Source organism: Drosophila montana, unplaced genomic scaffold (genome assembly GCF_035044405.1).
Source record: "Drosophila montana isolate Dmon_TW-CO22-7 unplaced genomic scaffold, ASM3504440v1 contig_3733_1, whole genome shotgun sequence".
In the NCBI taxonomy this organism is placed as follows: domain Eukaryota; kingdom Metazoa; phylum Arthropoda; class Insecta; order Diptera; family Drosophilidae; genus Drosophila; species Drosophila montana.
Genome location: NW_026998620.1, coordinates 11,645,263 through 11,667,240, shown reverse-complemented (window position 1 = coordinate 11,667,240; position 21,978 = coordinate 11,645,263). Strand labels below are relative to the sequence as shown.

Below are 21,978 nucleotides of genomic sequence, written 5' to 3'. Positions count from 1 at the left end.
TATTATACGCTCTTGGAGGGAATTATAATTTTATCATGAAATGTGTAACTCATAGAATAAGACATCTCTGACGCCATAAAGTATATATATTCCAGATCAGCATCAACAGCCGATTTGATATAGCCATGCTCGTCAGTCTATCCGTCCGTCTGTCTGTTTTTATGCTAACTAGTCTCTCAGTTTAAAAGCTATTGTCCTGAAACTTTGCATAGCTCCGTCTTTCTGCAATACATATGTCAGAACCGGCCGGATCGGACCACTATATAGCTGACATCCTAACGATTTGTTTGTTATATATTGGTATCTTGACCAAACTCGGCATTGATTAGTTTACTGAGCTTCCCATATATATACCAAATCTTATTACCATCGGACTACTATATCACATAGCTGCCATAGAAAAGTATGTTCTTATATTGCAAAATATTTTCTTTTCCAAGATATTTTCGTCAAACTCAGCATTTACGAGCTTCAATAATCTCACATATTTACAAAAGAGAATTGTCTAAAAGGGTATTAAATCTTCGGCGCCTCGACGATATCCTAACTATCCTCTCGTTCTTAATCACAAATATTATTTTTTTTTTTATGAGAAAGTCCCTACATATATACATTAGACCCATCTTATATATATTTAGTTATATATATATTTATTTTAAAATAAGTTTATTTGGATTTTCTCATTTATAATCAACTTATTGTACATGCATTATTTATTCGAAATTTGTCTCCCTTTTGCAAAAATATATATAAGTACTAGCCACAATGTGCAACATTTCCTCATGGCTGTCAAAATTAACATTTCTGGACCTGGGAATGTGAAGGAGTCGTTGATCTGTGTTCCAGCCCACACACTCCCGAAGACCACAAGACATAGACATGCGTCGTTGAATTTCATTTTCGTTTCAGAAATTTGATCAAGTTTTCACTCGGCTAGCCAGGATCTGGTTCTGCCTGCAGCAGTGCGTCTGTCAACTCCCCAACTCCCCTGCTTCAAATTCAACATTCTGGTACTCCCACTCAAGCAAATGATTATGAGGTGTATAATTAAAACGTTTACGCGCTTGTCCCTGGCCGTGTAATTCAATTATGAAGAATCATTTGCTGCAGATGAGAGCCCCAGAGTCTAATATATATTTTTAGAAAATATATGAAGTCATGTCTGGGAATGGGATTGTCTTGATTTATGCTGGGCCATATATATTCAGCTAGGCTAACTACGCGCTGTCTAAGTGCCACGCAGAGTAATTGCCAATATTTCGGAGAAATACAAAAACCAAATTGAGACATCAGCCATCCACAAATAATTGCATTTAACGACTTTCATGCCATTTACAATTGCGATGCACTTTAAAGAGCTCGTTGGCTCTTATTCTAGCCTCTCACAATTGAGCAGCTGACATGGAAATTGGCATTAAGTCCACAGCAGATCGTCGCTGTGACGTCATCATTGGCAATGAGACAGCATTCGAGTCCAATTGGGGCCAGTGGTCCACATTTCTCTGATAGATTTCTTTATCGCTGGCCGCTGCCAGCTGCCAATTGTGGAGACGGCACTTCGATTGTCTCGTCTTCTCTTGTTATTCTCTGGCCTTTCGCTCTTTGTCGGCCCCGGGCAAAACAAAGGCCTTGCCAATTGCAGCAGCAGCAGCATTGAGTGTTGCACGCACAAGCAACAATTAATTTGCGTAAATATTTACAAAACATTAAATTAATATTTAAGGTGCATTACTCAGCTGACTCATTTGGCCATGTTCATATTCTCATATTCACGAAATGCCCGTGAGAGAAATTTGTGTTTGGATTTTTAATTATTTACGTCAGGCATTGTTTAAAAGTTAATTATACATTAATGAGTTGGTTTCCCAAAAAAAATGAGGATTCACCAGATCTAAGAATAGGCATATCTACTTGATTCATATCTAATTATCTCTCTCAAGATAGATATCTAATCTATATCTACACAAGTAGATGTTTAAAAGTTTGATTGCGGTCAAGCTGTACAGAATTTTTACCATGCACAATATTGGAAATAAGATGCTATCGACAGGAAAGGAGAGCTTATACCCTGAACCCATTAAAAATTGCTATCAAGGGTGTAATGGTCTTTCGCAAATGGTCGTATATACCCGGAAGAATCTTGGACATTAAAGGATATATATATATATATTCTTGATCAGGCAGACATTTCTCTCTGTCTGACCGTCTGTGTGTCTTTCCGCCTAATCGATCGATGTCTTATCGAAACTCATTAGAGCTAGCTACACTAAGCTTAATAAGTAGGTTTTGTTTGTATTATAAGTATATAGTATAAGCTTAAGCATATTTCACGGATTCGATAATAAATATTACTATAGAATATGTTTAAAATACCACAGCAGTTCCTCTCAAATTTAAATTTTATATATATTTCAAGCAAAATCTTAAGGTAATTAAAATTTTGAAAGCCCCGTGTTCCCCTTGTTCCTTAGGAATTATGAAGGGGTCAGTTTAAAGAACAGATATTTGTTTTTCCCTGATCTTAATCTTAATACCAACGCCTAAACAATTTAAATAATGAGATCGCGCCTTGGATGGGAATATGGTATGTCACATAATGTGATTGAGTAAAGTCAAAGAACTGTTAGCGACTATTGTGAATGAGTTAGGGGCACAACTGCGAATGGGCAATGCTAAACACTGGACCGAATCGCGCAGATCTGCTCAATGAGTGCAATTAAAAAGCGCGAATGAATGAAATTCAATGCGGATTTAATGAATGATTTTACATAGCGTCAACGACAATGACGACAAACTATTTATATAAATTTCAGAATGCGGGCCGAGGGGTAACAGAGGCGACAGTGGAGGCAGAGGAGACTGCCTGGCAGGCTGTTTGACAGACGGACAACGGATGGACGAGGGTTGGACGAGTGGCTCTCTACAGCTAATAGCGATGTCTGTGCTTATGTGTGCGTGTCTGCAACTGTATCTGTATCTGCAACTGTATCTGTATCTGTATCTGTATCTGTATATGCAACTGTATCTGTGCCTCTGGCTGAATGCGTGCGACGCGCGAGTTTTGTGTTTTAATTGCGCCATTTCCCATATCAGCTCTGTGATTATTTATTCTAGTCAACATAAATAAAAACAAAATAGTATTCAACTGTGGCAACTGCGCGGCTGTAGCTGATGCTGGACATGCGCTTGGGTCTAGGTAGGTGCGGGGGGGACATGCCGCACAGTTCAGGCCATGCGATAACAATCGCTTGTACATGCCACAAAATCTGACTAATTAGATGCCTGCTCGACATTTGATTTGTTATTTATTATCGCAAGCTGTCCTTTGATTATTGCATAGCATTATTATTGTTATTATTATAATTATAATTATGCATTATTGTTATAGTTGATCGTGCTGGCAGTCGTTCACAAATTGATGGCTGACCTCGCCACGGTGTCTTTCAGTGAGTCAGAATTGATCGCACTATGTCTGCAACTGTGTCTGGGCGCTGCGTATCTATTGGATAAGTGCCACACTACGTAGATACTTCTAGATCGAGCAGTTTCTTATACCCTTGCACAGGGCATTACAGTTTTGTCACAAAATGCGCACAGTTTCAATAGTCGCTTAGATATAGTCACGTCTAACTGCCGGTTAATATGTAAGATGTTACATTGTCGGAATCGGTTCGATTCGAGCACTATATCATATAGCTTACATGGGCTGATTGGTCTTGTTCGAAAAACTCTTTTGATTTTGAAAAGATATTGACTAAATATCGCATTTACGATTATATCGGAGTACTATATCTAATAGGGGACATGGATTGGTCGAAAAAAATGTCTGTTTTGTGTTTCAAGATACCTGGACAAAACAGAGTAAACTAGCCTAACTAAGCAGGTGATATATGAGCCAAATCTTATTAAGACCGCACAAATTGGTGCTAAATTGAACTTATGGAACATTCCTTTGTTTTTCAAGATTTCTAAATATATGTCCCGAACTCATCAACTGCGAGGCTTTACTCTTCTCCCAACATACTTTATCAAATCGAACTACTCTATTATAAACTTCCATAGAAACAATCAATTGGAAATAAATATCTCTTAAAGGGTATTTAATATTCGTGTTGCCAAATATAGCAATTCTTTTCAGTTGTCTTTTCCCAGGCAACAGCCTAAACAACTGGCGTCTCAGTTGACTACGCATCATTTGCGGCGCTGGGAAAATGCCGCACTTTGCAGTTTTCTTTAGGTGGCATTGGGGTCTCCAGACCAAGGCGTGCCTAGTACACAATCTTTGCATGTTTAAAGTACGCCCATTGTTTGTTTTGTTTGTTGCTATTGTTGTTATTGTTGTTGTTGTTGTTGTTGTTGTTGCTGGCTTCAACTCGATCAAAATTTCAGTGGGCTGCTCTCGGACTAATCGTTGGCGTGGCTCCTGCTCTGAATATGGGTAGCAGTTGCACTATGTGTCCAAGATAAATGCGTTGGCGTTCTGGGAAATTGCTAATGTACATGTTACAGTTGTCGTGCACTTTAACAGTAGTCTTGTCCCTCGGTTAAATACTCATTAGCTATTGCTGCGTGTTGTTGCCACATAAATGGACAAAGGCCCAGCCTAACCACTTATGTGCACTCGATTTGGTGTCAAATTCTGTGTGAGGCGTGAACGGGTTTATGTTTTTGTCATGTTTATGCCATGCACTGGACATGCTCCAATGCAACGCCAGAAAGAGAAGGTGCAACGCTAGGCACGGCATAGAGCATGCCCCAGAAGGAGAAGGTGCAAGGCAAGGCAAGGCATAGAGCATGCCCCATAAGGAGAAGGAGCTCTATGCCTTGCTTAGAGTTCGATTGGAGAAATCATCTCCTTATGGGGCATTCTCCAATGGAACTCAAGGCATATCTTATAAGGTTCCATTGCTACAAAGTTTACATTTAATGTGCATTTGGCTTTTTGCATAGCTGCTGCGAACTATCTTTATATTTATGTTTATGGTTTGATGAAACCGATTTTCTTTGACAGAGCAATGGAATTTTAAATATTTTTTTGCAAATACCTTTTAACGGTTCTTTATATTTTTAAAAAATGTTGAAAATTTTTTGATGGGCGTTGTGCGATTTTATTCGGCATAACTTTCGGAAATATCAATAAATCAATAAGCTTTTTAACAACGGAAATGTAGTATAGGAAGTATCTATACCAGCAATAGTGTCACTTACATTATAAAAAATCAACAGTTTAGTTAATATTCTTCTTCTTTTTTTTTTAAGTGATAAAAGAAATTCTATAAAAAAAAAAAAGGGTTCCAGAGATTAGCATCTGATTCAAAAATAAAGCTTTTATTAGTGCTGTTTAAGCTATTGCCTCTTTAAATCTTTGCATAAAATATTTGTTTATCATTTTAAATTTAAATAATATACAAAAAATTATAGACATATGCACACGCATATATGCTTAAGAAACACCTGTGGTCTATTGTTAATGAAGCATTTTTAGCTTTTGCAATTAAAAGCCCCACGTTGTTGGAAAGAATACCCTAGAGAATACTAGGAGATTTAAGCCAAAAATATATATTTCTACCTATATTTTATATGTAGACTAGCGGGTATAACCCGGCCTTGCCCGTAGCACGTATGTTATAAAATCAATGTTTTCAAAAAGCTTTGAAAATGATTTTGAAACTGATCGGAAACTGATCAAACAAACTTAAAATTCACAAAAAAAAACTTTGAAATGCATTTTCCACCGAAGGAGTTTAGATTTTGCGAAAAATGTGAAACACGTCTCAAATGATTTTTCTTATAGATCTTTGGAAACGAATTTGAGCGCGAAACGTCACCCACCAAATCTTTGACCTCCATTTCCACCAAGGAGGAATGGATTTTTCAAAAAGTGTGAAACACCCCTCAAATGAATTTGAACAAAGATCTTTGAAAATAAGTTTGGGGCCGATCGGATGGTAAACAAAAAAGTTACATACAAACGTTTTTCGCGATTTTTCCACACTTGCGGGTGGAATTTCCCGAAACCCCGTCTTAACGTACACCTACATCACATAAGGTAACTACAGTGAAAATTTCAGCTTCGTAGCTCTTACGGTTTGGGCTGTGCGTTGATCACCAATCAGTCAGTCAGTCAGTCAGTCAGTCAGGCAGTCAGTCAGTCAGTCAGGACAAACAGTTTTATATATAGAGATAATATTCGATTTTTACAGATTTTTTTTAGAGGAGAATCTCTAGACTATATCTGTACAGCTATATACTATCTACTTTTGAGTTGCCGACTTTGCAGAGATCTTAATATGTATAGTATCAGCGCATCCGCGCATTATTATTCAAAAGAAATCTTGAATAATTTGATTATTTTATGTTTATAGTACATGTGTTAGCCATTTTATGGTTACAGGGTATAAAAAATTGATTGCCCAGTACTTACCCAATGACATGTTGATAATTGCCACAAAGTCTTGCCCAATGTATCGATTGTTTAGTCTGCCATTTGGGGAGCTATAGAGAGCTCAGCCGGGCTCAGTGGAGCTCAGTTTGGTTCAGTTCAGTTCAGGGGCTTTGCACTTGTTCTGGCCCGTTAAGGTGCTTCCGGCGGATATGGCCAGTCAAAGTTTTGGACACACACAATTGGAAACCTGCAAAACATAGAAAATAGAAAAGCATAGCAATTATTAAAATGTTAATTAATTATGCGCATGGTAAAGCAGCAACATTGCAACAACAGCAACAACAATAAATATTATAGCATGCGGGGAAGAGAGACGAATTAAAACTAAAGTATAAAGCAGGCAGCTGGCAGGTTGAACTTGTGGCTAACGGTGGTATGGCTGCATACAAAATAGAAAACTCGACAATTTCTAACGGAAGCAAAAAGTTTTTCCCAACATTTTTTAGTTAACACACAAGTTTCCAACGCAAACACGGATATTGTGGCCGGAAACGTTGCATCGCGTTTATAAGGGGGAAATAAAAGCGTCCCAAAAATATTTTTTTTATTTTCTATAATATCGTATGTATGCACATGTGCCATAGGGCCTATAGATTGTTTAGTCAAGTGCCCGCGCATATATATATATATATATGACTCTACCTATTAACAGTTTTACAACTTTCCTGCCTCAGTTGGGATGCGTGCTCCAAGCGTAGCCCCAGTTTTAAACGTTGGACAACAATTGGCCGCAGAAACCGCAATTAGTACATAAAACTAATAAGTACAAAGCAATAAAAAAATATATACATATATATTTTTTATTATCGTAAGTATTGTATTTGTCTATAGTTGGTGCATGGCTGCCCGGTTTGGCGCCTGCCTGCCCCACCAACCCCCCCACACCGCCAACACTCTGTCGAAATGCTTGGAATATTTTTATTGGCATATTTCGTTGATTCGTTTTATAAGTCAATTAATATTCGCGCCGCATAAGCAACCGCAAAGTGATTCTGATTCTTATTTGGTGGCACTGGCGAACGAATCGTCGATTTGGCAATCGCTCGGCATCCACATATCAACACCTATCAATTCTGTAGAGATCGGTATATCGGGTGCTCGCTTTGAAGAGCTCCCTCCTCAACATCAAATTCTATATGCTTGTGCGTTATTTGAATTTGTGTCGAAACCTTGATGAAATAGGTTTTGATTTTATTTTATGCACATCAGAAAAATTCACTTTGTTTTTTTTTCTCAATTTTTGGGAATTACAGAAAGCTTTCGTTGGTTTCATAAATTTAAATCAACAATGATTGATTTATTTGCTTTCATAGTAAATCATTTCAAGTTATGCGCAACATTTTTTCAGAACTTTTCATACCTGTTCATAAAACCAATATGTACATATACCATTTTCTGGAATTTATGCTGAATTCGGCGGGAACTAAAGTACAATCAGAGTTCATATTGTTTACAGCATTGTAACCCAATTTTGAACATAACAAAATTTGTTTATAGAATTCGAGAAAAGTTCTTTATATTTGTGGCTATGTTACTATTTCAATGTTTACAGAAAGTTTACTAAATTTAGAAAGATGTCGAAGGATTGGTTTGCTTCCACCCTGAACACTCAACGAATGACATTGAAAGTGGTTGAGAAACGTTTTCTGATATGCAATAAAAATGATTATTAAGTAAATAAGTCATTAAAGGCGCTCATAAAAAATAAGCTCTTAAATGTTTCAACCCTCTCTCGCGCGCTCTCTCTCTCTCTCTCTCTCTTTCTCCCCCTCTCTCTCTCTCTCATCTTCTCTCAGGGCACTGAGAAAAGCAATTAAGCCGAGCGATTTAGCAAGACGGCCGGCACAGCGTTCGTTTAAGACGATTATTTCATTTAAGATGGTGACATTCATTTGCATATCAATGTGCCCGGGGTAAGTGTATCTACGAGCATATATGCGTGTACGTGTGTCTTGGCATTTTATTGCACTCATAGCTGCCCACAAGGCCTTATCACCAAAACGCTTTTCAACACTAGATACGCTTAATTTTATTAATCCTAGCCTATAACCTAACGATTTTCAACACTGGATACTCATAGCTGTGCAGACAGCCTTAGTCATTATAGCCTAACTCCTTTCAACACTTCATACGCATAATATTATTAATCCCAACTTATAGCCTAACGCTTCTCAACACTGGATACGCATAATAGTATTAATCCAAGCGCATTACCTAACGCTTCTCAACACTGAATACTCATAGCTGTGCAGCTTTAAATCGAAAGCTCGATTTAAAAGCGAAAGTGACTCGATCTGATCTGATCTGCCATATGAAATCCCTAAATGCGCCAAAAATAAACCAATGTCAATGGCCCTTTTGGCACTTCTTGAACTGTGTACGGGTATACGTTGGTCGTTTTTTTTTTTATTATATTTGCAAATGTGTTATTTTTTGTATACATAGCGCTCAGTGTATGTGTGAGTTTGTGTTTTTTCGGTTTGATTGCTACGATTTTCATTACTGTTTACCGGAAATTCCAATTTAGGTAAATGCGCCGTTGACTGCAACAACAGCAACTGAAACAGGCACAGCCGCCGGCACGAAACTGGATTAATGTATACCCCTGGCGACAGCGACAGCGACAGCGACAAGATCAAGTGGAGCATGCAGGCCCTGCAGACAATTGACATGCGGGGTATGGGGCATAAGAATTCAGTGTAATGGAGGCTTGTCCAAAAAAAACAAAATAAAAAACACCCTCAGACTCTGCCCGTTAAACACCAAAAACTCTCTGTGATATATAGACGTGTCTGGAGCACCTGACATTCTAGAATTTTTCGAGAGTGTGTACGAAATGGAAGGCTGAAACAGACATACGTCTGCAAAAGCTCATTTAGTTGGCAAAAAAACATCGTTTTACTAATTGTTGTAAACAAATTGCCAAAAAAAAAAAATTAGAAGAATTCGTATTAATAGGAAATCTGGTTTATTTATATGAAGCTGATTAATTTATAAGAGTTTTATATATATCTTTCGAGAGCGCACACTTTTTATTTAAAGAGCTCCGAGAATAGATAATTTTCTAAAAAACGCTTTGTCTGCATAACTTTTTTATAGTATGCTGCAATAATATACTTAGTTCAATTTTAAATATGAAAAATTGTTATGTATAAAGCGAGATCGAAAAAGTAGGAATATCTTCGGCCCGCTGAAGATTTCATAGCCTTTTAAACATTTCCCTTTTGTGATAATATTGCAGCTCAAAAACGCTGCGTTTGTTGCAAATATCTTTGAAAACCGAATATTTTGCCATAGAAGAACCTATTAATCCACCGATCTTTCCTAGAGCAGCTATATGATATAGTGGTCCGATGTTGATAAGATTTTGCATATATATGAGGATCATGATGGAACTAATAAATCCCGAGTTTTGTTAACTTATCTTAATATACTTATAAAAAAGCTTTGCATATCAGAACCAACTTGTCGACCGATCGTTCCTATGACAGATATATGATATATTAGTTATATACATGTAAAACATATAAATTCTGAATTTGCGTAAGATAGTAAGATAGTTATCCGATATTGATAAGATTTTGCAAATATGTAGAAACTTATAAATGCATAGTTTTGGTACGGAATCTTGATAATCAAATATGTTTTCATACAAGAACCTATTTGCGAACCGATCATTCCTATGGCAGCTATATGAAATAGTCGTCCGATCGGGCCGGTTCCAAAATATATACTGCCTACAAAATTCCTATATATTCAATACGATAGCTTTAAAACGGACAGACGGACTTGGCTATATCAACTGTTGATGCTGATCTAGAATGTACCCTCTACAAGGGTATAATAAAATATTAATTACTTTACTTTTTAATATATTAAATATATTTTGGAGGGAATTTCTAGGAAATATGTATAAATCGAATTACTCTTGTTATTTATGATCAGCTTAACAATTATATTGTGTACTAAATATTTGGTACTTTTCTGTTTAAATTTTGCTGTATTGTATGTGCCAAAGTTGGTTCAGTTTATTGTATAAAAATACTTATACACAGGCCATATCAATTCATCCGTGTGGTCCCCCCGCATTTATTACATCTAGAGCAGCATTCTCTGTAATCGGCTATAAAGCACGTAAAAATCGCATTCGGCTTGCACTTATGTACATGTGCCTAAAATGCATTCAAAGCGATTCACAAAAAAATTTACGATTTCGATCCGATTTACATGATCGTATTGTAGCAGACACACGCACACGAGCGCGCACACACACACGCACAGTCACAACAAAATGTTTTGAAATCGAGCGGTAATAAAATCAAATAAATCAATTGAAGCGTTTTCGAATTTGTCAAACGGCCAATAAAGATTATTGAAAATAAAAAAAAACTGAAATCGCGCCACGTTCGAAACGCGTTTGCCGCTCGCTTCGCCGTTGCCAATAAAATTTATAATAAATATGCTCAATAAAAACACGCGAGAGTCAACTAAAGTGCGCCGTAACAAAAAAACAAAATAAGAAAGAGATTCGTATGTAAACAATTAATATAATTTGCTGGTAGCCAAAGCACAAAATAGCTCAAATAGAATGTCAAAGAGCGCGACTAAAGAGAGCGCCAAACTATGGCAAAGAGAGAGGTAGAGAGCGCGCAGCTGTTGTTAATTTATTTATATAATAAAAAGCACAAATTGTTTTTAAATGAATTTGTGTGAGCATGCGAATATTTTTATTTAGGCAAATTAGAGCAACACTGTGTGTGAGAGAGAGAGCAAGAGCGAGAGAGCGCGCAGTGCAGGACAGAGTGGGAGGCGAACTAGTTACAAAATGTAGCACAGCAAACAGCTGATAATCACTGGCAACAGAGAGAGAGAGAGTGAGAGAGAGAGAGAGAGCGAGGGCGAGAGAGAGCGTTAGTGAAGACACGTTCGAACAGCTGCCTAGTAGACAACACTCATACGCAATGTTGTACAGCGCTGAATTTTCGCCCACTTGCAACAGTTTGTTTGGTGTTTTTCATTTCATTTAAAATGTAATTAATCATGCCTGCATTTGTATTTCTTGTTTCGTGAGAATTTTGTCTGCTGTCTGCTATTTTGATCGATTTCGGAATGACAATATTTTCGCTTTTAGAATTGTTTTTTCTTTTTTTCTGCTTCTGTTTTTGCGAAATTCGCTGCTAAATGCTGCTGCTCAGTTTGACTGGCATTCGTGTCAGCCTTATGACTTTCACATGTTTTTCCGCTTATCGCGATCGTCGAGTGACCGAAATTTACGTTTTCAGTCGTTTTTGTGCCAAAAGAAAAATATATATATATATGTAGGTATGTATATGTTTTATGTGGGTGCCACCAGAGTGGCTCACAGTAGCCGTTTGACAGCCACACGCACGTTTTACGTTGCGCCCACCGATCTTCACATGCGCATACACAAATACACAAATGATTGCTGACAAGCGCATAAAAACATCAATGAGATCGTCAACTTGTTGTATTTGTAGGTCTTGCACCGCAGCAGCAACAACAACAAGATCAACAACAACAACAATGCAATTGCGTCGATGTTGGCAATGTCTATGCAAATGGCCAACAATTAAAATTTAGTTCAATTGTTGTCATTGTCACAATTTTGTCAGCGTCTCGTCACTCGCAACCTGTTGAATTTTCTCGAAGTGGGTTTCTAGTCTTTCATTTTTTATGACTTTCTCGACACTTTTAGCAAATCAAGTCGTATGCCAAATTCCAGTGACATTTATTTGAGTAAAATATGCCCAATATAATCAAAAATCAAAATCTGTTTACTTTCTCTTAAGGTTTTTCTCGTTGAAATTATCAATGAATAAAGATAATAATATAAAATGTAAAATAAAATAATATAATTTATAAATCTTTATTAGTCGAACTCCGATCCAGCTAAATAAAGATTTAGATAATAATGTTATTTAATTATACATTTAGATATATTTATTTAGTTAAACATTCTTTGTGCTTTGCTTTTTATTAGAAAACAAACTAAGAAAAAGTATCTGAATACTCCTTTAGCACATTCATCAAAAGGGAGTAGATAATTAGTCATTTTCTTTTATACATATATGAACTTTGTACAGAGTTTGATCGTATGTGCGATTTCATGCTTATAACATAGGCAACATATTTATTTTCAGTGCATAAAGCATACCACGTGCTGCTCTCTGTTAGCGATAAAACACCTGAGTAAATATTGTTTAGTTCCATAAAATACGAACAAAAAATCGGTTTCTTTGTTTTGTCCCTATTTGGTTTAATAAAGTCAAAAAATGTTGGCCAACTAGTGTCAGTCGTTACCTGTAAACTCTCAAAATGGGTTGTGTCAAAGTTCTGATATTGTTGGCGGCGATAATATATTGCCTGCCACATCGTGTTGCTGCTGTCACTTGTGATGTGGCGCCACTGGATCCCAATTGTGTTAACTGTATCCTAAATCCTACAAATGCAGAGTGCATTACAACAACAGCAGCAACAACAACAACAACAGCAACAACAACAACAGCGGCACCTGTGACAAGAACTACTAAAAAGTCGCGACGCCGCAGAATTAAAACATTATTGTCGAACTTTTTTCAACGGATTCAGCAAAGATTCCAACAAATTAAAAATAAATTGAATCCCATAATTTCATAAATATATGAAAATGAAATTGTAGTTGTTATGTTTTCTTTCCTAGCTTATCCTTACTATTTTTTGTCTATTATGCAGTGAATCGAATTATCGCCTTCTATGCGATTCGGGCTCAAATAATGCTGCAAATGTGAGTGAGAATCGAATAAAACATAGGGTAAAGCATATAGAGTATTGACTACCTTAAAAGGTACAGCTTACAAAATACACATTGGTGTAATAAGATCATCACGTGGTGCATTCTATTGGCTATCGAACACCTGAATAATGTTAGTTCAGTTATATTATGTATGGGCAAATCTGTTTCTTTGTCTTTCAACCCTTCTGCAATCAATAAATTCCTAACTGTTGGCTAACTTGGGTCAGTCGTTCAATGTGAGCCCTTAAAATGAGATGTGCAAAGGTTCTCATCTTGCTGGTTGCCATTTTCTATTGCCTGCCGTATGATGTTACGGGTGTAACCTGCGACTTGGCACCACTAGATCCAAGCTGCGTCAACTGTGTCCTTTATCCCGGAAATGCAGAATGCATTACAAAAACTGAGAGTAGCTCCACCAAAAGACCCAGACGCCGAGTGAACAGAATCATTTCCGATGTTTATGAAGGAGTTAGGAACGGTGTAGCAAATGATGTAGTGAGACGAATTCGATGTTCATTTTCTCGAAAATGTAGAAGAGCAAGGAGAAACCAAAATGGTTGAATATACCATTGCGATTTACAGTTTATTAAATAAATAAGTAAATAAAACGAATGGCCTGACCTATAAGCAATAATTTGTATAGTATATAGATTTATTGTGCTTCCCAATATTTAAAAATGGTTTGTCAATCGCCTCCCACACGCTCTCTAACATTTTAGCTAACATGCCATAAAAACTGCAGCTCTATAAATAGACAAATGGTAGATCGTAAATTCCAATCCCCATAGCTGACTTTTACCTGGCGAAGAAGCGTGTGCCGCGATCGTTAACCATAAAATGTGTTGAGCATGCGCAAAATTCAATCAATACCAAATACCAGCAGCCAAAACAAAAAATTCATCGATGAAAATACAAACAAACCACAACAACAACAATAACGAGCACATCGAATAACAATAACAACATTGTTCCAGCCTTACAGTATGTGTGTGGGTTCGTGCGTGTGTGCGAGAGCGAGAGCGCGAGATCGTGATTATGTGTGCGTGCGTGGTATATTAATTAAAGTTTGCGCTTAGTTTGATTTCTTCCCTTGGAGGAATATGCACACACAACAAGTGTTTTACGTTGTAAAAACAAGCGAGCGTAGCCCCAAAACAAAACAGAATCATATAAAGCAGCGAAAAACGATGAAATTCAAATTCGAATTAAACGCATTCCAGAGAAGGGCAACAACGACCCAAACCGAACCGAACGCGTAGGCATGCAAAACGCGTAGCCGAAAGCGAGATCAGCACCAAGATTAAAATAAGCGAAACAGGGAGGAGGATAGTAAAATGTGCGCGTGTGTGTGTGTGTGTGCATTACATAAATGGCTGCCTGCAAATATGTATGTGCATACATACACAACATAAGTATGCAAATACGCACACACACACATACACATTTCCCAGAGTAGTCGGCGCCCTCTTTGCAGTTAAGACACGCATCTTGCATATTTCGCCTTGATGTTGATCGACAGTTTGACATTTTATGTCGTCGCCGCCTGTCAAAGGATGGCGGTTACTTTTTTGTTTTTTATTTTTGGTATTGTTGTTTTTCATTCGCTTATGTTTGTTTATATTTTATCTCTAACGTGGTACTTACTAGGCAAAAACAACGACAGCAACAGGTCGACCAGCGCTAGATGGCGCTGCAGCGTTGTAACAACGTTATATCTATGTATGTATATGCAAACGTAACGGTAACACATAAAGACGTAAATCAAAATAGAACCACGAACGCGCTGCTACTCGACATTTTCCAAATATTCAGAACGCGCACGTCGCTTGCGGGCCGCCGCCAAACGGTTCCACGGCAAAACGAAAATTAAATAGTCGCTTGGTTGGCGCTGCCCCAGAGCCCCACAGCAAAACAAAACGCACACAGAGCAATAAAAATAAAAGCAGAGCAAAGGCAGAGGCAGTGGCAGTGGCAGAGGCAAAGGCAACGGGCAAAGCCACAGGCAAAGGCGAGTGGAACAAAAAAAGTTTGGCGCTGTTTGGGCGAAGCGCGTTGCTCATCATTTGCATTGCTCTTTAGCTGAAAGAGCAAAGCTAATGGCGAAAGAGAAACGCGACTGTGTGGGTGTATGTATGTAAAATGCATACATATATATGTGTATGTGTATAATTTGCTGTGGTTTTAGGCAAATCATCTATGTATGTACGTGAAATCTTCCGAGAAATGCCAATAATCGAATTTTCCTTGGGAAATTTGCATATGCACGCGTCTAATCACATTATAACACAGCTTAAAGTTTGTTTTAAGCTCTGACCAAATTTGGTCAGTTGATAAAAAAGTTCAAAATTCCAAACTTGGTAACTGTTATCTATATTGTTTACTTGGGGTATTTAGGGCTATTTCCTACAGTCTGGCAACAACAAATTCCAGCACGATGTGTACTAAATCCTTAAAATGAGGAATGCCACCTGGTTTACAGCTAACAATTGGCTAGGTTATAAGTTCCCGTTAGGATTTCATATAAGCAAGTTCTATTAGATAATAAATAAAATTAGATAATAAACTTAGGTATACTTGTGAGCTTTAATACAAGTTTATTTGAGCAGGTGTTGAAGCAACTTGTTTCAAATAATGATGAAGTGAATAATATTTTTTTTGTTTGGCGTGGAAAAATATATTTGTGCCCGTTTAAATATTTACAGAGCGTAACGGATAAATTTGATGCATTCATTCAGTTTAACAGCACTCAAATATAAAGACTTTGCAGCACTGGTGATGTAGTTGTACTATTGAAGCAACCTGTTATACAGTTTAAAATTATTGCGACTGTGATTTTATTCCAGCAGAAAGCGACCGCCAACTGTAAGATACTTCAAAATCTGTTTAGTTCAAATTTTTCGACTGTCCACCGTATTTCTCTTTAGCTTATTATCTGGTTATGAAAACAATTTACACCAAATTTTATTATATATTTTAATTATTATTTTTTTTGTACAATATCGAGCAACTAGTGTTACCAATTTTTCCAGGAAACGCTAAGTGCTCGTTGTTAATAACAGCTCATTCAAATGTTAAGCCCTTTTCGTTGTGTGAGTGTGGTTTAACAGACCTTACACGTATGCGCACACACGCCTGAATGGCGCAGCAACAGCTGTGAGTTGAGGAGGAAAAAAAACGATGTGTGTGATTTTGCTGCGGAATTCTTTTAGTTCGTGCATATTTTGAGTTTGGAAAACAATTTTTTGCATTTAAAAACAGGCGGCGTACAATTAAAGAATGACATCTGTGTAAAGTTGAAATTAAAGGTAAATGTTAGCAGCTGTGGCTATTGTTTCGCTAGTCTTTAGTATAAATTCAAATGAAATTAATTAAATGAGAATTTTTGGGCGTGATGTAATCGCGTGAGTGTGAGTGCCACGACTGCGCCACCTATTGTCTTATTATAGTCATATATGCATATGTTATACATGTTATGTGCAAAATAGAGCTCGGGTTGCCGGTGCGGTTTGTTTATTATTGTATTTCGACTTGAGGTTATGTGCAACAGTCTGGAATATAAATAAAACACAGACTTATAATTGGAAAAAAAATCTTATGAGACGACGACTTGGCCATTTAACAACATTAAATTGGAAACGATGCGCGCGACACGTGCGTGTGAGCGGGATGCCTAGTGTGTGCTACCTGGAAGCGGGCGCCGGGTTGCCAGCGCTATTAAAAGTGCAGTTCAATAATAAAACAATATTATTTAGCGGTGCACAATCAAATCAAATGAGTAGCTAAATGTGCGCTGAAGATAATTTGTTTCGGATATTTGTGAATTACATATTAAATTGTTTGTTTTGAATGGCAAATTATACATTTTTTTAACTGCAATCTGTCTGGCAACGCTATTTTGCTCTCTCACTCTCCCACGGTCTTTTTGCCAGAGCACATGTGCTCCAGAGACAATTGTTGCTCAAGCTTGAGATCTGTAAATTATTTTTATTTGCCCGAGAAGTTTGCAATAACAACAATTCGCTTGCAGAGCAAAAGCAACGGGGCAGTTGAGTTATGAACAATCAGGACTATGGCGGCATCCAATGGATACAGCAGCACGCATCTGCGGTTGATTCCGAAACAGATATGCTGGAAAACGGCGCTGCTGACAGCGAGGTGACTGCCGCCTATTTGGTAAATGGCAATGCAACAGACGAGGATCTTGACCATATGGCAGCCGAGAATCTTATCTTCATGGCGCGCGATGGTCAGCTAAGCGAAATCATAGCCGCCAACGAAGCCGGCGGCGGAACTGTATTAATCACGGACAGCGGCACCGTTGCCTATGCCGAGTCATTTGATGATGATGCACAGGTGGTCACCGAGGAGATCATTACCGATGATTGGGTGCAGCATCAGGGTGCCGAGCGGTAAGTACTTGCTGATCATTACCTGTAGAACGACGTTTTTATAATGCGTTCCTTTTATTTTTGCAGCGTGGAAATCGCCGCGGAGCAAATAGCGGGCAACAATAGCTCGCAGGAGCTGCTGGACATGGAGCAGGATGAATATACGGCACTGCGCCCTTATCCCTGCGACTTTTGTAGTCGACGCTTTCGCAAAAAAGGCAGCCTTAATACTCACATGCTGGCGCACCAAAACGATCGTCCACATCTGTGTAAATTATGCGGCGCACGTTTTTCAAGGCGCGCTGAGCTCATCAGTCACTTCAAGGCGCATGCCGAGGCACAGGTTGCGGCAGATGAGGCGGCAGCAATTAAATTTGAGCCGCAGCAACAGCAACGCCAAGCGGATGATCATTATTACGAACAGGATTGGCCTTTGTACCAGGAACAGGAAGATGATCAGGTGCAAGACCAGATGCAGCAAATGGAGCAGGAGCAGCTGGTGGAACCGCAGGCCAGCTATGCAGCGGTTAGCGCCGTGTCCGCACCAACAGCCACGCGCGGTCGCATTAGCCGCCTCAAGCCCAAAGAAGAGAGCACACAGTACATTGTGATTGCCGAGAAGCAGCCAACTGACGATTTGCGCCAGTACATGGATTGCGAGGAGCTGCCGCTGCAGCCGCCGCTCACGGGCAGCACGTCAATCGAGGCAGCGCATTCGACACAGTGCCCAGACGGCCCAGTCGCCGATGGGGCAGAGACGCTACGCTTCCCGGTGCTGGACGAGAGCAAGCCCTTTGTGTGCCAGCAGTGTGGACTCGCATTTGCGCGCGAAAAAGCGCTCGTCTCGCATATCAAGGTGAGCCTCGGTGAATATTCAACTGTCTTCCATATGTAACTGTCTGCCTGTCCTAGAATCATCGCGTGGACTCGCCCTTCGAATGCAATCAGTGTCAGGAGATGTTCTGGGATAATTACAGCCTGCAGGAACATCAGAAGACACATCAGTTCGAGGAGAGCAACTCGGAATATGATCCGGCTTCGGCGGGCGAAGATAGCGCCAGCGAATCGGATCCGGAACAGCTTTACGGTGACTTCTACTGTAGCGAGTGCGGCATTTCCTTTCACAGGCAGGACCTGCTGCGTCGTCATGCCAAGCAACAGCACAAGCTGACACCAGACATGGAGGGCGGCGACGGCGGTGGCGTCGGCGAAGGTGACGGCGACGGCGGCGATGCTGATGCCGAAAATGCCAAAGACGCCGCGCACTGTTGTCACACATGCGGCAAATCGTTTCCCAGCGCTCTGGAGCTGCTCGCCCATGCCGAGGTCCATGCACGCTTCCCGCCATTCAAGTGAGTTGGGCAAACGCGTGCAACTAGTTCCAATTTATGATTCACTTCCGACATTTGCAGATGCGTCCTGTGCGGTGTTAGCTTTTACGAGGAGCAGGCTATCAAGCGGCATTTGCACACGCGCCATCCGCACGAGCTGAAGCCCAACTCGTGCGTGCTGTGCGGCAAAGAGTGTCGCGATCGCAAGGCACTGATCAAGCACGCCTGGGATCACTCGCGCGAGAAGTGCCACTCTTGCTCCAAGTGCGGCAAGAACTTTCATAACAAGGCACGTCTGAAGCGACACATGGCCTCGCATCGCGACAAGTCGGTGGTTTGCGAGGTGTGCCACGAGGAGTTCCCCGATGGACGCACGCTCTCCAATCATCGGCATTCACATAGCACCACATCGCCGGGCAAGCTGTTTCCCTGCCACGAGTGCGGCAAGACCTTTGGCTCGCGCAGCTCACAGCAAATACATGTCCGCATCCACACTGGCGAACGGCCATATGGCTGTCGCTACTGCTGGAAGGCATTTGCCGATGGCGGTACGCTGCGCAAGCACGAACGTATTCACACGGGCGAGAAGCCCTATGCCTGTTCCGTGTGTCCGCGTGCCTTCAACCAGCGCGTTGTGCTGCGCGAGCACATACGCTCCCATCACTCGGGTCTGGATGCGGTACGTGGCACCTATCATTGCACCGTCTGCTCCGCCGATTTGTCCTCATCCAATGAGCTTATACAGCATCTCATCCAGCACAGTGACACAAACACTGCCAAACAGCGACAGCCAATTGTGAGTAGCATTTGCTAGCCAAGTTGTGCTCTTTAAAATTGACTGAAATTTATTTATTTTTTCAGACTGGTCCGCGCAAGTATAAGCGACGCAGGAAACTGCAGCCACACGAGATTGCCCACATGCGTGCGGGGAACAAGGATGGCGAGGAGTATGCCAGCGATATGGAGCTATGTGACTTTGATGTTGAGAACGTGGATGATCTCCTGGACAGGACAGAGCCATTGCCAACTAAAAAGGAGAAGCGCAAGCGAGCAGCTGCAAATCAAGCTAAAGCCGTGACAAATGGCGCCGCACACAATAGTTCCAGTTCTGCCAAATCCGCCAATAGCAGCTCGGAACGTCTGTGGGATGAGAAATTCCTGCCGGCAAATAGCAATGGCAATGTTGGCAGCCCAGATGATGCCTACAAAAGCTTCTTTCAAATTGATTCGCTGGTGGTGGTAAACGATACCACTCTGCCGCCTGTGAGCTCATCCAGCAGCATACCAAGCGCCTCCAAGTCGCGACGCGGCGGCAAGCAGCCACCGACGCAAACGCAGGCCGAAAGCAGTGACAAGTCAGGAGGTGGAGCGGGAGCAACATCATCAGCAACAACGACAATAACAACAGCAGCAGCTGGTGAGGAGTCCGGCAAATCCAGCGTCGCCAACAGTCGCAGCAGCAGAAAGAAGTCTAGCAAGGCGGCCAAGAATACAGGCACAGCAGCTGCCACATCAAGCAGTTCACGTCCCCGCATGATACACACAGAAAAGGCGCGAGTGCCGCCAGAGAATGCCAGCAAAAAGTCGCGTAGTCGCAGCTACATAACGCGCACCAGTACCAGCGAGAGCAGCCAGCTGGGCCTGGTCAAGTCGAGCGGCGTGGCCAGTTCGCGGATTGTCGATGACTACGAAATTATATCACCTGCCACACAGCCGCCAAATCAGATCAGCTCCAGTCCGCTGCACATCAAGCAGGAGCAGGAGCAGCAACAGCAGCGCGTCCAGCTCATGTACGATGACACCCATTTGCTGATCCATGCGGCCATGTTGCGCGAGAAGCCCTACGACAAGTTCAATCCGAGCATTGTCAACGATCTGGAGGAGATATTACGCAGTCCGCTCAAGCATGATCGGAATGCGCGCCTGCGTTTCACTAGCGAATCGTCGACAACGCCACAGTTTCTGCCCGAGGAGGAGCAGAACCTCATTAAAATTGAGCCCACGTCTCCGGATCTGCGCGAAATGGTGGAGAGCCAGCAACGTGTAACTGCCACAGGACACACAGCCACGCCCACATCATCATCATCATCCTCATCGGCGGCGCGCACATCGCGCCATCTGCGACAGATCACTGCCAACTCGGCCACCCGCTCGGCAGCCAAGCGACACATGGACAAAAGCTCATCCGAATTCAGCGCCAAGAAATCGACAACATCCTCGCCCGTTGCAGTCAATAAGCCAGCCGGCAACTCGTACCTCAGCTATGGCGTGGACTCGTACAATGTGAATGTGGTGGCCAGTGCCAACTCTTCGGATGTCAGTTCCGGTTTCTTTTCCATCTCCGAGGTGGTATCCGCTGCACACGCCGCCGATGCAGCCGCCAAGGCGGCAGCGGCCAGCAAAACGGAGCGTCGGACGCGCTGCTTTGAGTGTGAAATGTGCTCCTCCATATTTCCGGATCGCGCCCAGCTGCTGGAGCACATGCATATACACATCTGAAGAGCCTGAAAGATGGAGAGGGATTTGTTATTGGAACTGTTTTGTAGCGCTTGTTAGTTTCCAAAAAAAAGATGATACTAAAAGAAAACAACTAAACTAAAACTAAAAAAAAGAAAGAAAACAAATGTGGAACTATTTTGTAAGATTTGCTTAAGTTTCTCGCACGTTGTATTGGAAGGGGGAGGGGGGTGTAACTGTATTTTTTGGAAATATTTACCAAACAAGAATTTCAATTGCAAATTGAATAGATGTTACGCGGGATAAGTAGCATATAAATATATAATATATATACTTATATATGCACATATAACTACGGTACTATAAAATCAACGACAGATCGTTAATTAATGCGTTATTTAAATTAAATAGAGAGCTTAGCTTTAAGGCTTTTTAAATTTGTACCTCAATTTTGTTTTGAAGAATTCGTATGCTGAAGTAAATAAATCCAATCTGGTTTTTTTCCTTTTCATTTAGTTAATTACCTAAACTAATTTTAGTTGGCATTTCAAAAATGTTCTCGCC

General features: G+C 40.6%; 2 protein-coding genes across 2 annotated transcripts in view; one reads left to right on the top strand and one right to left on the bottom strand.

The window, feature by feature from the left end:
* The window catches only part of stumps (DBB domain-containing protein stumps), a 44,262-nt gene extending 29,159 nt beyond the window's left edge, over positions 1-15,103 (bottom strand). The window contains exons 1-2 of the mRNA XM_064693773.1: positions 14,883-15,103; positions 6,425-6,632 (exon numbers count right to left, since the gene is read on the bottom strand). Of these exons, the coding sequence (XP_064549843.1) occupies positions 6,425-6,434 (10 nt within the window). The 5' untranslated portion in view covers positions 6,435-6,632; positions 14,883-15,103. The remainder of the gene's footprint in view (positions 1-6,424; positions 6,633-14,882) is intronic.
* Positions 15,104-16,382: 1,279 nt separating this feature from the next.
* LOC135435891 (zinc finger and BTB domain-containing protein 41) lies at positions 16,383-21,910 on the top strand. The gene is made up of 6 exons (XM_064693135.1): positions 16,383-16,543; positions 17,266-17,647; positions 17,714-18,482; positions 18,539-18,978; positions 19,039-19,753; positions 19,819-21,910. Exons 2-6 carry the CDS (start codon positions 17,292-17,294, stop codon positions 21,454-21,456), a joined length of 3,918 nt encoding a protein of 1,305 aa, XP_064549205.1. The 5' UTR covers positions 16,383-16,543; positions 17,266-17,291; the 3' UTR covers positions 21,457-21,910.
* The last annotated feature ends 68 nt before the right edge of the window (positions 21,911-21,978 follow it).